We start from the raw sequence: 19,242 nt of genomic DNA, 5'->3' as shown, positions 1-19,242 counted from the left end.
GCATGGCGAGCTGTTCCTACCGCAACAGTTCCAGCTACAGGGTCCAGGACTTCAGCTCCTGCTCAGCCATTGTGCCCAAGCCTGGGGTGCATGGCTTTGCCAATGGCCTGGCCTTCCGCGGGGGCAGCCCCGGGGGCCCCAGCTACCGTCGTCTCGGGGGCTTTGGCAGCCGGAGCCTGTGTGCAGTGGGGTCCCCGCGGATCGCAGTGAGTTGTGCGTGGCCCCTCCGAGGAGGGGGAAGCTTTGGCTACAGGGCAGGGGGACTCTGCGGGCCTACCCCACCCTGTATCACCACTGTGTCGGTCAACGAGAGCCTCCTCACACCCCTCAACCTGGAGATGGACCCCAAGGCGCAGTGCGTGAAGCACGAGGAGAAGGAGCAGATCAAATGTCTCAACAACAAGTTCGCTGCCTTCATCGACAAGGTGGGTGTCTGGATTGTCCCCTGGGCTGTGGCTTAGGAAGGGAAAGGTACTTGGAACCTGGTGACAGACTGGGTTCCAATACCTGGGGATTGCCCTGTTCCGCATTAGTGCATGGCCCTGAGAACATGACTGAATCAGGGTCTCAGTTTTCAAATGTTGCCATGAGATTTCAAAGTAATCGTGGATGTGAAACCACCAGACAGAAAAGGAAGGTTTATCGCTGCTGCTCATCTTGCCCAGCAGGAGCTGACTGTGTGTCTGGGGCCCCATCTTCTGGATTTCAGCCATCAAGGGGGTTGGGAGGGGTGGGTCTCTCTGCTGAGGCTGGTGTCTCACCCTCTCCTAGAGGAGAAGCTGCCGTCTCCCTTGTGGATAGGGGAGCCAGCACAGAGAGTCCAGAAGCTCCTGTCCTGCTTCTTTCTGGTGGGCGCCTTGTGGGAAGCCTGGGAATTTCTAGGACTTCAGGCCCTGATGCACTCCCCTACTCAAAACACATACAGATTAAAGACAGTGAGGTGAGAAACAGGAGATCCACGGGGGCCGGGTTAGGGGATGTAGCACGGTGCCGTTCTGATGTTGCAGTCTCCAAGCCGGCCTTCTGGTTGGATGTATAGCTCTGGTTTCCCTTGTCCCAGTGAAGCTCCCTCTGTGAGTCTGATGGCTCTGGGAAGGACAGCCACCCATGTTCATTGGAGGAAAACCTCCCCTTCCAATGTGATTCATGCGCACATCTGCACCTTGGAATTTGTAGTAAGGTGCATTCCAAGGGGATGGGGGCGGAAGGAGTGGAAACTTTGTTCTTAGACAAATGCCCTCATCAGGAATAGGCATGCCTGCAAGCAAAGGTGCTGGACACCCATTCTTAACATGCTGTTGGCTGTCCAAACCATTCTTCCCTCACTTCGGCAAAATGAAGGTGACGTTGGATCATACAGGTTACTCCTTGCCCAAGGCCACCCGCCAGGGGTTGGACGAGGTTGAAATCCAGCTCATACCCAGCATCGTCCAAGTTTCAGGCTTGTTGAGGTGAGGGAAAGCCAGATTCTCGCCCCAAATCACTCACTTATTAAATGCTGGTGATGAATCGGACTTTTATAAAACAACCTGCAGGCCAAATAAAACATGCCTCTGGGCCAGATAGCACCTGGGGGCTGCCAGTGTGCCGCTGCTGATGTGTTCTCACTGCCTCAGTTTAAAATGAGGCTCAGAGGACTTCCCTGGTGATCCAGTGGTTAAGAACCTGCCTGCCAATCCTGGGGACACAGGTTCAAGCCCTGGTCCGGGAAGATTTCACACACCTCGGCACAACAAAGCCTGTGTGCCACAACCACTGACCTCAGACTGTGGAGCCCATGCTTTGCAACAAGAGAAGCCACCACAAGGAGAAACCCACACACCACAACTAGAGAGTAACCTCTGCTCACCACAACTAGAGAAAGTCCACAAGCGGCAGCAAAGACTGAAGGTAGCCATCAATAAATAAATAAAAATAAAAATAATAAATTGAAGCTCAGAAAAAATGAGGCACAATGACATGGTGAGTGGCAGAGTTAGGCAATGAGAAATCTTCAGATTCCTGGTCCAGTCTCTCTGGACCCCTTGCCTTGGGGTCAGAGTGAAGGAGAGTCATGGTGGGTGCATTTTTGAATCACTGCCATAAAAATGCCCACAAACTTAGCAGCTTAAAAGAACACATACCTATTACCTAACGAGGCCAAAATCAAGGTGTCAGCAGGGTTGTACTTCCTCTGGAGGTCCTGGAAAAACTTACGTTCAGGGCCATGCAAACGTACAGAACTGAGGTCTGTGACTGGAGGACTGGAGTCCCTGTCCCTTGCTGGCTGACTGCCAGAGGTTGGTCTCAGTGTCTAGGGGCCTCCATATTCTTTGACTCAAGGCCTGATCCCTATCTTCAAAGATGATAGTGGACCAGAGCTTCTCATGGTTCGAATCTCTCCTCTGCTTCCTTCTTTTGAGGATATCTTTTACTTTTCTGCCTTCCCTTTCAGTTTAAAAGGCCTGTGTGACTATCTTGGTGTCACCTGGATAATTCAGGCTAATCCCTTGATCTTAAGTTTCATAACCTTAATTCCACTTGCAAGGTCCTCTTTCGTGTAATGCAACCTATTTACAGATTCTGAGGACTGGGACATAAACATCTTTGAGGGGCCATTTTTGGCTTGCCACACAAGGTCTGGGATATTTTTGCAGGATGAGAAGTTATTTCATTCTGTGCAGAGTAAATAAATCACAAATACATTGTGTATTCTTTCTTGAAGGAGGGATGGAGCGAGGAGAAGTTTTTGGGGGCAACAATTGTGTCTTGCATTTTCTGACTTGGCCAGATCATTTGCTGCGACTCAGGGATCATCCCCAAGGGCAGGGGGAGCTCTGGGGGACCAGTCACCTCCCGGGGCTCCTCCTGAGTCTCTTTCTACCACTCCGGATGGCAGGTGCGCCTCCTGGAGCAGCAGAACAAGCTACTGGAGACCAAGCTGCAGTTCTACCAGAACCGCCAGTGCTGCGAGAGCAACCTCGAGCCCCTGTTCAATGGCTACATCGAGACACTGAGGCGGGAGGCCGAGTGCGTGGAGGCCGACAGCAGGAGGCTGTCCTCAGAGCTCAACCACGTGGAGGAGGTGCTGGAGGGCTACAAGAAGAAGTGAGTGTGGCCAGGCTGGGAGTGGTTATAGGTGTGCAGTGGGTCTTGACTGAGTTCATACAACCTTCCCGGAGATGGAGGTGGCTAAAGATTAGGGTCATCACAGCCTACTTACCAAGATGTTTCTGCTTTATTAGTCTGCTCTGCCTTGTCTCGGCTCTCAACACTTGCAGCCCCATTCTGGGAACTGGGGAAAGCTTTGCAGGGAAGAAGAGCTCCCAGCCTGGGAGAGGTGGGCACACATCCAGAGCACAGACTAATCTAGAGATGGAGAAAGTGACAGTGAAAGTGTTAGTCACTCAGTCGTGTCCAACTCCGTGTGACCCCTGGGCTGTAGCCCGCCAGGATTCTCTGTCCATGGAATTCTTCAAGCAAGATTCCTGGACTGGGTAGCCATTCCTTTCTCCAGGGGATCTTCCTGACCCAGGGATTGAACCCCGGCCTTCTGCGTTGCAGACAGATTCCTCACCGTCTGAGCCACCAGGGAAGCCCAAGAGAGATGGAGAGTGAGGAACAAAGGACGAAGGAGGATGGAGAACAGACACTTGGGAGCAGTCAGCGCTAGGATGGGAGGAAAGGAGAGGTCTCTGGGGAATTACCTTGAGGATGATTTGGCAGATACCATTCAAGTGTCTTGGATCATTCTTCTATTTACTCGGCAGATAAGTTATCAGGCTCTTGTTCTGCCAGGCTCCACAATTCAAAGGTCCATGTAAATCTTTTGTTTTAATTCGATTTATTTAGTCTGGCCATTACCTTGTTTAAACTTACTGGGTCACTGTTAACTTGCTCTTCTTTACTTGGTAGATATGGACAGAGTGGTGAGTGATTTTGACATAATCGGTGCTGGTAATTTCACTGGGAAGTAATTGAAATTCTGGTCTTGGAAGATCAGGCTCTACCATCCAGATGGATCCAGCAATGGGTTTTGCCTGGGGGGTGCAAATACAGACACAATTGTGTTTGCAGGTGTCAGGGTCTGTCTCTCACTCTGGGGGTGTGAGGGCCGGTAATTATAGAGCTCAGAGTTTACAGCAGTTCCAATTACCCTGTCATTAAAAAGTTGTGAAAACCATGTTCTGGGAACTCTGGTACTCCTTGTCAGGTTGAGGCAGGACTGCTCCAGGCATAAAGCCTCACAGGCAAGAGAGAGAGAATGGACCAGGCTGGCAGAGGAGGGGTGTGGAAATGCTCCCAGCAATCTGGGCACCATAAGTGGCTTCTCTGATTTCAAGGTCTTGGATGCTGGGGGAGAGGGAGAGAATGGCCTCCCAGGTCGCTACATTTTGTACAGTTTTAGGGTTGAAAGGCCTCCTGGAGCATCTTTCATTCCTTTGAAATGAACAAATTATTACTGAGTACCTGATCACACACCGGGCAATTTAACTCAAGACGCAGAGATTCAGTGACTTGCCTGAGATTTTGCAGCGACTTCAGCCCAAACTTGGATCAGAAATCAGGTATCTGGACTCCATATCCGGTGTCCTTTGGTGGGTTCTTTGTGGCTGAGAAACAGAAGTCTAGAGAGGCCAAGACGCTTCTCCTAAGAGTCACAGAAAGTCCAGGGCAGGACCAGGGAGTTTTGATAACCTAGGACTTGGTTGGCTAGCCTGAGGCCCTCACCCCTTGGGTGGAGCCTCTCCAACTGTGCTGTCTCTCCTCAGGTATGAAGAAGAGGTGGCTCTCAAGACTACGGCTGAGAATGAGTTTGTGGTGCTGAAGAAGGTGAGTGACTCGTTGCATATGGAGAGGAATTAAATCTTGGGTGCTGCATGCTCGGAAACTGGGCATCTTGCTAATTTCGAGTCAGTCCAGTTGCGGTGGTGATCAGACCAGCTTCCCCGGCAAACGGAGGCTTGTCGGTGGGTCAGGCTGCCAAAGCCATCTTGGCTGCCATGCAGGAACCAACTGTGCTGATGGAAGCTTCTTAAAAAGAGACCTGATCATGCTGCTGTTTGGCTTTTTGTAAACTTCCCGAAAGCTGACATGGTCGCTTTCAAATCAGTTTCTCTCTCCTATGGCCTTTGCTTCCCAGATCGGGGGGTGTTAGTTCTCAGCTTGCTAGTGACTATGGGAGCTGTGGTCCTTATTCAGTGCAAGTGGAGACGGTGGAAAAACCAGGGGAGAAAACCATTAACGATTTCTCTTTGATTTCAAATTGGTGAGTTGAAGTGTATGCTAATGCTCTTCATAAATACTATGCTTACCAGACACACCTCATTTGTTAGTAATCATGGAATGGAGAGAGGGCTGGTAGAAAAATCTGCCAGGACAGGTGTGGCCTTGGTTTCAGACGGGAGAGCCAGCTGCTTGGGTTTTGAGTGGTGCCTGACCCTGGGTGCCAAGGACCACCCCTGGCTCTGTGCTCACCATACAGCCATGCTCAATGGACCAGTTTGGCTTGGTGGCTGCAGCCTGACATTTTAGGTTGTCATCTTAGGCTACATGCTTCTGCAGGATCCTTAGTTCTGGAGGAAGTGGAAAGAAGTCTCTAGGAGTCTGACTCCTTCCCACTTCTATCCCAGGGGTCACACTGATGTTTATGTGATGGGAAAGGGGTGGGCTGGGAGATGGCCTCAGGGCCTCCACAGAGTGCAGAGGTCCAGGGGCGCTGAAGGCTCCCCTGGCCCACTCTCCTATCCCACCCTCCTGTGTGTCTCCACCAGGACATCGACTGTGCCTATCTGCGCAAGGCTGACCTGGAGGCCAACGTGGAGGCCCTGAAGGAGGAGATGAGCTTCCTGCAGTGCCTGTACGATGAGGTGAGCCTCTTCCCGTCTCCAGAAGGGCAAGTGAAGGAGAGGGCGGAGGAGGGTTTTCTAGGTTTTCTATCCTGGTTCCTTGGTTCTAGGAAGTTAAGCATTCCTTATTCTTCTAGGGCCTCAAGATCCTTTCCTTTTGTGACAAGAGATTTTTCTCTTGCTCAGATCTGTCAAAATAGAAATAAGTAATGCCCTTCCCTTTTGGAGTTAACAGATATACACTACTATATCTAAAACAAATAACCAACAAATACCTACCATAGAATGCAGGGAACTAAACTCAACATTTTGTAATAACCTATAAGAAAAAAAAATCTGAAAAAAGATATATATGTATGTATAACTGAATCAGTTTTCTATACATCTAAAGTGATCATAACATCGTAGATGAACTATACTGTAATTAAAAAAAGACAAAAAACAAAAAAATAACTTGAAAGACTGTGATTCATTGCCTTTCTACACAGCATAACATGGAGATTTGACACTGTAAGTTTAGGTATGTGAATATAATAATCATATCTTATTAATTCAAGTAGTGTGAAAGCCCAATTAGAAAATTCAGGACTCTGAACCTATCCGTTATCTGGTGGATTAGGTTTATACAGACAGTCACAGCTGATCTGGGTATTTGAGGCCCCAAGTGGAGTGACCCAATTTGACCCTATCCACAGAAATTTACCTCTGTTGATCCAGGCATTAATGAAATTCCACCTTACTCACTGCCTTGATATTATGATCCAAATTCTAGCCTTTTATTCTTAAAGCAGCACTTAAAAAAATTTCCTGACTTGCCAGAAGTTTTCTAATTAATTTTCTAAAATTTCAGAGTTGGGGTTTGTGTTTTGAATTACTTGCAGAGAGGAGAATCGGAGAGGGCTTTGGAGATGAGGGCACTGGTTGTTGTCTCCTACAGGAAATCTGCCTCCTTCAGTCGCAAATCTCTGATACCTCGGTGGTGGTCAAGATGGACAACAGCCGGGAGCTCAACATGGACGCGGTTGTGGCTGAGATCAAGGCTCAGTATGATGGCATCGCCAGCCGCAGTCGGGCTGAGGTTGAGTCCTGGTACCAAACCAAGGTGAGCTGGAGGGCAGACTGCCCCACTGGGCAGAGAGGACCTCTGGAGCTGGAGCTTCCCTCGAAAATGCACCCATGCAATCAGATGGGCTATGGTGGAGGTCCATGCAGAGCAGGGCAGGAGGTGGGACAATCCCAGAAGAATGTGGGTTGACGCTGCATGACAACATCTCAGTACCTGCAGCCACCTTGCAGTCACTGGTCCTTTCCTCATGTCTGTCTCCCAACCTGCAGTGCGAGGAGATGAAGGTCACAGTAACACAGCAGGGTGAGAACCTCCGCAGAACCAAGGAGGAGATCAATGAGCTGAACCGCATGATCCAGAGGCTGACAGCCGAGGTGGAGAACGTCAAGCAGCAGGTTGGTGGGCTGCTGCTGGGGTCTGCTCCCTGCTTTCCTCCCAGTGCTGCTAACTTTGGAGAGGCATAAGCATAAGTATAGGCTTTCTAGGTGGCGCTAGTGGTAAAGAACTCATCTGCCAAAGCAGGAGACATTAGAGATATGGGCTCGATCCCTGGGTTGGTAAGATTCCCTGGAGGAGGGCATGGAAACCCATTCCAGTATCCTTGCCTGGAGAATCCCATGGACAGATGAGCCTGGCAGGCTATAGTCCATAGGGTCACAAAAGAGCTGAACACAACTGAAGCAATTTAGCTCACATGCACAAGCATATATATTTCATTTCCATTATGGTTTATTAAAGGATATTGAGTATAATTTCCTGCACTATACAGTGGACCTTGGTGTTTATTTATTTTATATATGGTTGTTTATATCTGCTAATCCCAAACTCCTAATTTATCCCCTTCCCCATCCTCTTCCCTTTTTGGTAACCATAGTTTGTTCTCTATGTCTGTGACTCTTTTGTAGATAAGTTCACTCGTGTCATATATTTGATTCCACATGTAAGTGATATCATATGGTATTTGTCTTTGTCTTACTGGCTTCACTCAGTACATAGACTCTAAGTCTATTCATGTTGCTACAGGTATTATTGCACTCTTTTTTATGGCTGAGTAACATTCCTCCCTCTCTCTCTCTCTCTCCCCCTCTGTGTGTGTGTGTGTGTGTGTGTGTGTGTGTGTGTGTGCCACATCTTTATCCACTCCTCTGTTGACGGACATTGAGGTTACTTCCATGTCTTGGCAATTGTAAATAGTGCTGCAATGAACATTGGGGTGCATGTATCTTTTCAAATTAGGGTTTTCTCCAGATATGTACCCAGGACTGGGATTGCTGGATCATATGGTAACTCTATGTTTACTTTTAAAGGAATCTGCATACTATTTTGGGCTTCCGTGATCAGCTGGTAAAGAATCCGCCTGCAATGCAGGAGACCTGGGTTTGATCTCTGGGTTGGGAAGATCCCCTGGAGAAGGGAATAGCTACCCACTCCAGTATTCTGGCCAGGAGAATTCCATGGACTGTTTAGTCCATGGGTCAAAAAGAGTTGGACACAACTGAGCAACTTTCAGTTTCCATGCTGTTTTCCATAATGGCTGCACCAACTTACATTCCCACCAACAGTGTAGGAGTGTCCCCTTTTGAAGAGGCTTGTGTTTTAACAATCTGCATCTGAGTGACCAAGAGTGCACAAGACATTCAAAGAGAGGATGCTTGGTCTACCTTCTCTGAATTCTGTTCTCGTTGCCCTCTATATCCCTTCACAGTTTCTCTCCTCTAAACACACCTTAGACAACATAGTCTAGTGCTGTGCGCGTCTCCTGCTTTTTCTCTCTCCCCCCACTTCTCTTGTTGGACTTAGGGTGCACAGGCCTGAACTAGTGACACATCACTCTGTTCAAATGGAGCACTACCACCCTCTGTGCATTTCTCTCATTTACAACTGTCCATCCTTCATCTTCAGTTCTATTCTAACTTCATCCCAGCACTCACTCTCAAGCATTTAATATAGGTCTTTATAGTCTCTCTTTCATCTATATATTTCATATGTGTATTAGATTCATTTAAACCTCTTAGTGTTTTAAGTGTACAAAATGATATTATACCATAAATCTCATTCAAACTCTGCCCCTTGCCAGTTGGAAGTCTTTGAAATCCATGTACATCACTATAAATTGTCTGTTTCATTATTTCTGTCCTATTTATAAACCATGGTTTCCTATCCATTCCCTTATTGATGGATGCTTGCTTAGTTTGCCTCCAAGACTTTACTGTTATAATCAGTTGTATCATGAACATTTAATACATATTTCTACAGGTTTCCATGTGTAACCACATGAGGGATGTTTTGAAGGTATAAAGCAAGAAATGGAATTGTTGAGTTGTAATATATTCACTAATTTACTTTCTATAAGTGCCCTCGGAGTTCCGGGTCAGAGTGCTCCCAGTATGGGCAAGCGAGGACTTCTGTTTCAGCATTTGCTATTACCAGACTTTGGAACTCTTGTGGATCTAATAACATGTAAATGGCATCTGTTACTATAATTTTCATTTCTGTCATTAACTAGAATGACTGTCTCTTCATTCACTTACTACTCATTTGCATTTTCCTTTCTAAGAGCTGACTGTTCAGATCATCTGCCCGTTTTTTTATTGTGATTCTGTCTTTTTTTCTCAGTGATTTCCAGTATTTCCTTGTCCATTCTATGTAGACGTTAACCCTTTATATTTATACATTTTGCAGTTAATCTTCTGTAAGTCTGTCACTTGTCTGTTTTGCTCTGATTTCCTTCACTAAATAGAAATCTTTAAACTAGATGTAGCCAAATCCATTACTTTTTGCTTTAACGGTTAATACTTCACAAAGGTTTGAGGTCACAGAGATCTCCTGGTACAATTTTGTCTTCAACTGATTTTATACTTTTACCTCTCAGATTTAGGTCTTTAATCCATCTGACCTTTATTTTTGGTGTATACAAGGAGTAGTTTTTTAATTAAATTTCTCTACATACAGTAAGAAAATGTGTTATGTAATCCATTTCTTTACTCACTGGTTTGTGATACCACCTGTATCATAATACTGAGTTCCCATGTATACCTGGTTTAAATTCTGTCCTCTCCCCTCAGTTTAGCTGTTCTCAGCCACTGTGTAAGACGTATCAGAAGTAATTTGTTACTATTAGTGGCCAAATAATGGAATATGAGAATGATTTACTTTCCAGAAGTGAAGTTAGAGAACGTTAGAAGTTTTCCTCACTTGCATTCTGATATGCTTTTTAAAAATATTTATTTTAATGTGGTTGGAATAAAAACTTATAGGTTTCCTGAAGGCTCAGATGGTAAAGAATCCACCTGATACGCGGGAGACCCTATCTTGATTCCTGGGTGGGGAACATCCCCTGGAGAAGGGAATGGCAACCCACTCCAGTATTCCTGCCTGGAGAGTTCCATGGACAGAGGAGCCTGGTGGGCTACAGTCCATGGGGTCACAAGAATTGGACGCGGCTGAGTGACTAACAACAAGAACACTTAAAATGAGGTATACCCTCTTAACGAAATTTTAAAATGTACAATACATTATTGTTGACTCTAGGTACAATGTTTTATAGTGAATCTCTAGAGCTTATTTGTCCTGCTTTATGCCCACTGATTTCTAACTCCCTATTTCCTCCTCCTCCCAGACCCTGGCAACCATCACTCCACTCTTTCTTTTTTTTTTTTAATATGTATTTATTTGGCTGCTTCACGTGTTAGTTGCCGCACGTAGAATCTTTGTTGCCTCATTCAGGGTCTTTACTTGCGCCACATGGACTCTCTAGTTTTGCAGTCTTAATTGCTTGAGACATAGGGATCTTAGTTCCCCAACCAGGGATTGAACTCACACCCCTGGCATTGCAAGACAGATTCTTAACCACTAGACCACCAGGGATATGTCTACTCCATTCTAATTCTATGATTTTGACTATTTCAGATACGTCATATAAGCTGAATTGTGCAGTGTTTGTCTTTCTGTGTCTGGCGTCTTCAGTTCAGTTCAGTTGCTCAGTCGTGTCTGACTCTTTGTGACCCCATGAACCGCAGCACGCCAGGCCTCCCTGTCCATCACCAACCCCCGGGGTCCACCCAAACTCATATCCATTGAGTCGGTGATGCCATCCAACCATCTCATCCTCTGTCATCCACTTCTCCTCCTGTCCTCAATCTTTCCCAGCATCAGGGTCTTTTTAAATGAGTCAGCTCTTCGCATCAGGTGGCCAAAGTGTTGGAGTTTTAGCTTCAATATCAGTCCTTCCAATGAACACCCAGGACTGATCTCCTTTAGGATGGACTGGTGGGATCTCCTTGCAGTCCAAGCGACTCTCAAGAGACTTCAACATCACAGTTCAAAAACATCAATTCTTCGGTGCTCATTACACTTAGCATAATGTCCTCAGGGTTCATCCACCTTGTCACACATTGGAGAATTTCTTTCTTTTAAAAGGCTCAGTAATATTCCATTGTATGTGTATACCACAATTTCTTTATCCATTCACCTGTTGATGAACATTACATTGTTTTCATTCTTGGCTATTGTGAATAATAGGAACATGCGAGAGTTAATATCTTTTTGAGATTCTGCTTTAGATTCTTTGGGATAAAATACCCAGAAGTGGAATTGCTGGATCATATGATAATCCTATTTTTAAGTTTTTGGGGAACCTTTAAACTGTTTTCCAGAGCAGCTGCACTATTTTGCATTCCCACCAAAAGTGTACCAGAGGTTCAATTTCTCCACATCCTCATTAATACTTGTCTTGGCTTTTCTGATAATAGCCAAACTGACAGGTGTGAGGTGATTCTCACTGTGATTGGTTTGCAGTTCCTTGATGATGGGTGATGTTGAACGTCTTTTTCATATATCTATTAGTCATTTATTTGTCTTGTCTGAAGAGATGTCTATTTAGGTCCTTAGCCCATTAAAAAAATTAGGTTAATTTTGTTTTCTGCTATTGAGTTGTAGAAGTTCCATATACTTTCTTAAGTGGACAAAAGGAAGGCGCTATAGTTAATGGATAAAAGCACTGGAACAGGAGCTTCATCCAGCATGCTGATCTTAGGGGACCAAAGAATGAGATTCCCATACAGCAGCTTCTGAAAATCTGGGCTTGGCCCTCACTAATCGGGTAGCTTGGAGCAAGTCACAGCCTCTCTGACTGAGGTTCAATGTCTTCATCCGAATAATGGAAATAACCATACCTATTCTGACAAGCTCAGGAGTAACTTCAAGGTCAAATTAGATACCATCTGTGAAAGTGACTTGTAAACTAACAGCAGTATTAAAATGTGAGATAATTATCTAATATTAGCCTTAGTTTGATTCCAGTGTTAACATTTTCTTCCCCTAACAGCTCACCGTGGAATTGAGTCTTACAAGATAGTTTTAAAAAATGAAGGGAGAAAGCTCCAAATGGCTGTGATTTCCCTGCCTAGTTAATTTAAAAATTGACCATTTTGAATTGAGGTAAACTAGGATGACCAAGGCTACGGGAGACCTTAGTCCCCACAGAGACCCAGAGTCCCCACAGACAGCACTCTTCTTAAGCTCCTTGTCTCCTTTCCTCCCCACAGCGCTGCAAGCTGGAGACTGCCCTGGCCGAGGCGGAGCAGCAGGGCGAGGCGGCCCTTAACGATGCCAGGTGCAAGCTGGTGGGGCTGGAGGAGGCCCTGCAGAAGGCCAAGCAGGACATGGCCTGCCTGCTCAAGGAGTACCAGGAGGTGATGAACTCCAAGCTGGGCTTGGACGTGGAGATCGCCACTTATCGCAAACTGCTGGAGGGCGAGGAGAGCCGGTGAGTACGGGCTCAGGGCCACTTCATATCCCCACATGGGACTAGAAGAGTGTCTCACTGACTCACCTCCAGGCAGAGAGCATTCAAACTGGCCAAGTCTCTAGAGACCTAGAGAGGCCAGCCATTGCTCTATTCCCAGATAGGGAAACGGAAGCTCAGAGAGGAGAAAGGCTTGTCCAAGACCACAGCTTCTTGTTGTTGAGTCACCCAGTCATGTCCAGCTCTTTGCAACCCCACGGACTGCAGTACACCAGGCTTCCCTGTCCTTTACCATCTCCCGGAGTTTCCTCAAACTCACGTCCGTTGAGTCGGTGACGTCATCCAACCATCTCATCCTCTGTCATCCCCTTCTCCTCCTGCCTTCAATCTTTCCCAGCATCAGGGTCTTCTCTAATGAGTCGGCTCTTTGCATCAAGTGGCCAAAGTATTGGAGCTTCAGCTTCATCATCAGATTGCAGCTAGTTAGTGGCTAAGCTAGAACTACACCAGCCTCCTGGCTAGCACGCCAGGGATCTCTGTCCCCTCCTGTGCTGTCCCTCCAGTGTACCTACAGCTCATTCCCAGGCAACTACTTTACCCTGTTGGCTGAAAGGGTGTTTTCGCAGTCATATCTCAGTGGGCTGTGAAAGCTGGAATCATTAATAAAGTTTGTTAAAGGCCATTCAATTTGGGCTGCACAGAATGCAAGGAATTCTCTCAGCCCAGCGAGTCTGGTGTTCAGAAACGGAGACTAGACGGAAGCAGCACTGCGTTCTTGCCCAGCAGAGAAGACAGGGGCAGGCATGGGTCCACCCATCCCCTAGGTGACTGGGCTTAGTGTCCCAGGAAGACTGTCAGAAGCTTCTCAGGGGAGGAGGTAGAGGAGCTGAGGCGGGCAGGAAAGGGATAGGTCACCTCAGGCAGTGCTGACAGTTTGAGCCAAGAATAGGGGCCAGGGGATGTCAGCATGGGAGGGAGCAATGCAGGTTTACTTCTCAGGTGGTACAAGGGTCTCTAGCCTTGAGATGGCCACATCACAATTGCCTCTGAGCTGGGTCCCATCGTGGGAAGCAAGCCAGACTGGGGAATAGAGTGTAGAGGTTATGATCACAGGCTGTGAGCCAGATCACCCAGGTTTGGATCCCAGCGCTACACATACTAGCTTCAAAGTAATGTCCTAACCTGTAAAACAGATAATCATAAAATCCACTGCTTCAGGATATCACAAAGATTCAACAGGTATTGGAACGTAGTAAGTTTGTACAGGAAGAAGGTATTATCAGAATTAATAACTCTATGGTGGGGTGGCCCGACAGGGCTGCACCCACGGAGAGACTCCATATGAACACTGTTAGTGTTAGAAATCTGACAAGAGTGGTGCCCAAGGCAGCTGGCCATGCCTGACCAAAGCTGGTAAATTTCCCGTCCATTTCTCAGGCCTTTGGGTGAAGCCAACTGCGCTATCCCCTCCTTTGCAGTCCCTAACCCACTTGCTAGCGCTCAGAGTGCAATGTGAAACTTACTTTCATTATGGTAATCATCAATCATCATTAGTGTGTTGGTAACTCAGTCATAATAAATGACGCAGTGTTCCCTACACATGAGCTTTTGTTTTAAATGGTTGTTTAGTGTATTTGCATATGGTGGCCATTGCCCTTTTGATAGACTTTCTTCTCTCACATATGGGGCTTCCTTGATAGCTCAGATGGTAAAGAATCTGCCTGCAATGTGAGAGACCCGGGTTCGATCCCTGGGTTGGAAAGATCCTGTGGAGAAGGAATGGCAACCCATTCCAGTATTCTTTCCTGGAGAATTCCAAGGACAGAGGGGCCTGGCTAGGTACAGTCCATGGGGTTACAAAGAGTCACACATGACTGAGTGACTAGCACTTTCACTTTCCTCTTACATATAACATGTAATTAGATTATATGCTCATTCATTGCAGAAAGCACAGAAAATAAAAGCAGGCCTAATCACTCAACTTGGAGATAGCTGCTGACGGGCATTGGCTAGAATCTTCTGTAAGGGCACAGTTCTAAGACTGTAGTAAAGCCAGGTTCACGTAGCAGGAAGGTGAGCTGGAAGCATATATTCCCTGAGAAAACGAGGAGTGGAGAAGGGTTCTGAGTCAGGCAGAATGAATCAGAGGAGAACACTCCTGGAGAAAAAGTCTTGAAGTTGGCAGTTTAAAAAAAGTGAGGGAGACACAGAGCAGAAAGTACAGGTGTTTATGAAGCATGCAAGGTCCTGGTATAATGACTCATCATAATGAGTTGTTTAGAGTGTTCAGCAAAGGGTACCGAAAACCCTTACATCAGGTTTACTTCGTGCCAGGCTCTGTCTGCAGATACTTTACACACAGAACTTATAGCAATCTTGTTAGAGCTGAGAAAACTGAGGCTTGGAAAAGTTAGGTGACCTGCCCAAGGTCATCCAGCTAGTAACTGGTTCAGCTTGCTCTAGGGTCCAGGCTCTTAACTACATACCCTCCAGCCTCCCTCTGAATTGATCAAGTCAGGTGTGTGTCTGGGATAGCATTTAAGAATGTGACGTAAAAATGGATCCATTTGGATGCTAGGCAAGCTTTTTCCCCCCCAGAGGTGTCCAGTTAGGCAGTAGCTGCTCCCATCACCTATTTTTTCGCTTTCCTGGAATTTTAGCAGAGGGACAAGAAGGGTCACCCCACCCCTAGTTTTCAGTATCCCAAGTTTCCATAGCCTAGAAGCAAACAGGGAATAATGTGGCCTTTTGGATCCTGCAAAGTAACCTCCCCCTGTCCTTTAGGGGTTCCAGGGAACAGTGCTAGCACTGATGCCTATGCAGAAGGCCCCGCCCCTCATCTCTCCTCCCTGCCTTCAGGATGGAGAACAGGCATGCCACAAAAGCAGAGGAACCAGGTTCTAACTGCCTCCTCTCCTCTCCCCTGCAGGTTGTGTGAAGGTGTGGGCTCCATCAACATCTGTAAGTTTGAGGGTGTGGGTGGGCATGCTTCTTTGGGTATCTATGGTCTTCATAGATTGCTTGTGATAGGGGACTGAACCTCTGTCCATAGGTCACTGAGTGAGGGAGATAGGAGCTGAGAGACATGGATAGCCCAAAATATCTGACCACCACCCAAAATATGGACCCATCTGGAACATCCATGAAGCTTAGGCTTATTCATGTGGCAAATTCAGACCTGTTAATTGGTTCTTTAAAAATCACCCAAGTCTTTCAACCAAACAAAATACTCCTCAGGTGGTACAATGTTTTATGAGAAAACAAACCAACCAACCATGAGCTGTATATTCTGATCACTTGGGGCTACTGAAAACATCTCTTAAATCTGTATCTTTAACATTCGATGTTTATGCCACCTCTAGCCTAGATGTCATCTGTTTCCCTCACCTTTCCAGCAGCGTTATTTCTAGATGATTCTGTCCTCAATCAGTTTTTGCCTAAAGATTTCAACATTGCAATGTAGTCAAGTAGAGTTCAGGGTCCAACTTGCTAACCATACCCCTTCAGGAAGATGGCAATGGGTTTAGATTTTCCTGTAGTTTAAAAGGATTCATGTCACTAGTCCCTCAGTGTGTAAAGAGAGTTAATCATTGGTTCTAGAAAAACTGGGTCATACCATGTCTGAAATGGAGAGGATTCTGAGTTGGTATCTCCTTACAGGTGTGAGCCGTTCCCAGGGTGGCGTGATCTGCGGGGACCTTGGTTCCACTGTCCCTCGTGGCCTGGGTGGCATGGCCATCAGCAGCAGTGCTCTTTGCTCCCCCTCTGTAGGGGGAGCCTGTTCCAGTGTGAGATCTGTGAGGTTTGCATAGTGGGGGATAGGACTCTGGACAGATGGTGTCTGAGGGGGCCAGGGTGGAAAGTGGGGAACAGGGAAAACTTTGCTCTCTCAGGCTCAAATGTCAGTTTAGCGATTGTCTCTTACTAGGGAGCAAGAACTGACTCTCCAGGTTCCTTCTCACTGGAGTTACGGTTTACTCTTTGAGTGTCAACCCTGGGTTTGGCATTCTTGCCACCTCCATTGATTCTCCCCCCTCCCTCTGGTCCAAGAAAAGATGTAAAGACTTTTTGATATAAATTGCTTAGTCATTTTCTTCCCTAACTTCAGGTTAGTAGACATTTACTAAGAACTGACCATGTGCCAGGCCCTCTGGGCAGGGGCCCAGGTAGCAGGTGGCAGGGCATGGTTGCACCCTTGTGCTTTGCCCTTGGACAACGGACTGTTCATGGCCCATCAGCACTGAGGGGGCAGCAGAGGGAGTGGGGCGGGGTTCTGGGAGTCCCCTCACTTGACCTGAGAGACTGTATGTTCCCAGAGCATCCCTCAACCATGTGGCGGTCAGGATGGAAAGACAGGCTAATCTTCCCAGGTTTTTATTATCGGTGGTTTGTAATTTTATTGTATTGGGGTGATTCCTGTATGGCTTCTTCTCTCTTTTGGTGTGCATGATTAAATGTCATGGTAAACATTTTCTCCTCTAACCAAGTCAATGCCTGTACCCTTCCTTGCTTTCCCCAGTTGTTTCAGTGCTTCTCCAAGTGTGGTCCATGGACCACCATCTCCATCAGGATACCTGAGGAGCAGGGAATGAGGGGGTTGCTAAATATGCAGATATTGAGCTTCATCCAGAACCACTGAAGCAAAAGTTCTGGAGATGAGCCCAGGACTCTGAATTTAAGCAAGTTCCCAGGTGATTCCCATAAAAATTAAAGAGCGAGAGTCACTGATTTGTGTGGGTGGCTCATTCTGGCTGTGGAAGTGACTTTCCCTCTGGTTTTCACAAGATCAGATTCAACTCTTTGCCTTTGTCCTCTGACTTTGTCAAAAGATCAGAGCCAGTCTGGGCCACCCACAGTGGGTGAGGTGGGGGCAAAGGTAGAAAAGAGGAGGAGAGGGGAGCCTGTGTTGACAAGCACTGGTTAGATGTCTGGCACATGATATATATATTTCATTCATTGCTTACAGCAACAGTATTATACAGATACGGAAATTAAGGCTGTGAGAAGTTGAGTAACTTCTCATACAGCTGGTCCGGGATCCAAACTGAGGGCTGTGTGTGTTAGTCACTCAGTTGTGCCCGACTCTTCGAGACCCCATGGTCTGTCCATGGAATTCTCCAGGCAAGAATACTAGAGTGGGTTGCCATTTCCTTCTCCAAACCCAGGTGATCTTCCAAACCCAGGGATCCAACTGGGGTCTCTGACATTAAAGGCAGATTCTTTAGCATCTGAGCCACAAGAGAAGCCCCAATAGGGAATGTCAATGTTCATACACCTTCTGCTGCCTTGCCTCCGTTTTTCCTGAAGAATAAAATCATGGCCCATGCCATTCTAACTGATCCTACCTTACTGACACGCCAGAGAAAGAGAAGAAAGGTGACATAAATGAGTCTCCTGGAAGTGTTTGTAGGAACATCTCACAGGTTCTGTTCTCTAAGAATCTTGGACAGACCTTAGTATGGGGCAGTTAACACAGGCCTCTTACGTGGGGATCCAGAATGAAAACTCAGACCTCTGGTCAGAGGACATTTGCCCTGATGGCCTGGACAGGGGCAGTGGGCTCTGGGGGGATCTCTGGGGGGATCTCTGGTGTTGCTGTTTAGTCACCAAGTCATGTCTGACTCTTTGTGACCTCATGGACTGTAGCCTGCCAGGCTCCTCTGTCCAATGGGATTCTCCAGGCAAGAACACTGGAGTAAGTTGCCAGTTCCTTCTCCAGGGGATCTTCCCACCTGGGGATTGAAGCCACATCTCCTGCATTGGCAAAGTGATTCTTTACTGCTGAGCCACCTGGGACTCTCCGCCCGCAATTCCTGCACAGACAATCCCCAAGAAGAACCCCCAGGGAAGTCGGTTCAGAGTCCTCAGATGTGAGGGCGTCCTCCCTGGATGTGATGAGATGGAGAGAGGGGTTTCAGTGGATGACTTTCTTTCACTTGTTTTACAGGAAGAACACTTATTTCTCCCACCTTACATTATTTAGAATTTTTTTTTTAAAAAAGGATTAAAATAAAAGACCTGATTGGGTGGAAGATATCTTGCCCCAAGAATACATATTTGATGTCAAGACATAGAAAAACCTTTGAGTAGTTCTCCCTGGCAGTGCCCTCCTGATGTCTTTTAGAATGTGTCCCCATGAGACTCATTGGTCCCTGGGAGACCTGGGAGGACCCAGATCTTTTTTAGTGTGGTGGCCTCCTGGTCTCTCCTCCTGGACTTAGAGGGTCTTACAGGGGCTTCATCCTAGGCACTTCATTGGTCTAGAATTTCACCAAGTCTGAGTAGGGGAGAAAATTGGGCTCAGGGAGCCACTAGATCGCCTCTGTGGAGGGAAAGGAGTTGTACCAGGCCCCTTCTGCCCCAGAATAGGGTAGGGGACAGGGAGGTGGCAGAAGTGGAGGAAGGTCTGCCTTTCCTTTCTGATGGTGATAGGGGAGGGTGTGTACATGCAGATGTGTGCCTCCAGTGTTGCCTTCATTTTCAATGCAACAGCTCATCCTCTGAGTGCTGCCTTGACCTGCTCCCTTCCCTGGCAACTGACCTCTCACCATTACTGTCCACAGCCCACTAAGGGAAAAAGAGCGGGGCATCCAGACATGGGG

The 19,242-nt window shown here is 46.9% G+C and overlaps 1 protein-coding gene across 1 annotated transcript; it reads left to right on the top strand.

Annotated features, from left to right (window-relative positions):
* The first annotated feature begins 2 nt into the window (after nucleotides 1-2).
* LOC133041813 (keratin, type II cuticular Hb5-like) lies at nucleotides 3-16,452 on the top strand. Its single transcript, XM_061122716.1, has 9 exons — nucleotides 3-425; nucleotides 2,879-3,087; nucleotides 4,752-4,812; nucleotides 5,754-5,849; nucleotides 6,766-6,930; nucleotides 7,164-7,289; nucleotides 12,441-12,661; nucleotides 15,570-15,601; nucleotides 16,301-16,452. Exons 1-9 carry the CDS (start codon nucleotides 3-5, stop codon nucleotides 16,450-16,452), a joined length of 1,485 nt encoding a protein of 494 aa, XP_060978699.1.
* Nucleotides 16,453-19,242: the final 2,790 nt, after the last annotated feature.

This window comes from Dama dama, chromosome 3 (genome assembly GCF_033118175.1).
Source record: "Dama dama isolate Ldn47 chromosome 3, ASM3311817v1, whole genome shotgun sequence".
NCBI lineage: Eukaryota > Metazoa > Chordata > Mammalia > Artiodactyla > Cervidae > Dama > Dama dama.
The sequence above is the reverse complement of the archived record's forward strand: the minus strand, read 5'-3'. Positions and strand labels throughout refer to the sequence as shown.

Bases quoted from the DNA above. Each gene is read 5' to 3' on its own strand.
- LOC133041813 (XM_061122716.1), top strand. From the start codon at position 3: ATGGCGAGCTGTTCCTACCGCAACAGTTCCAGCTACAGGGTCCAGGAC. The intron at 4,813-5,753 runs GTGAGTGACTCG...TGTCTCCACCAG, and splicing joins AGTTTGTGGTGCTGAAGAAG to GACATCGACTGTGCCTATCT. The intron at 7,290-12,440 runs GTTGGTGGGCTG...TCCTCCCCACAG, and splicing joins TGGAGAACGTCAAGCAGCAG to CGCTGCAAGCTGGAGACTGC.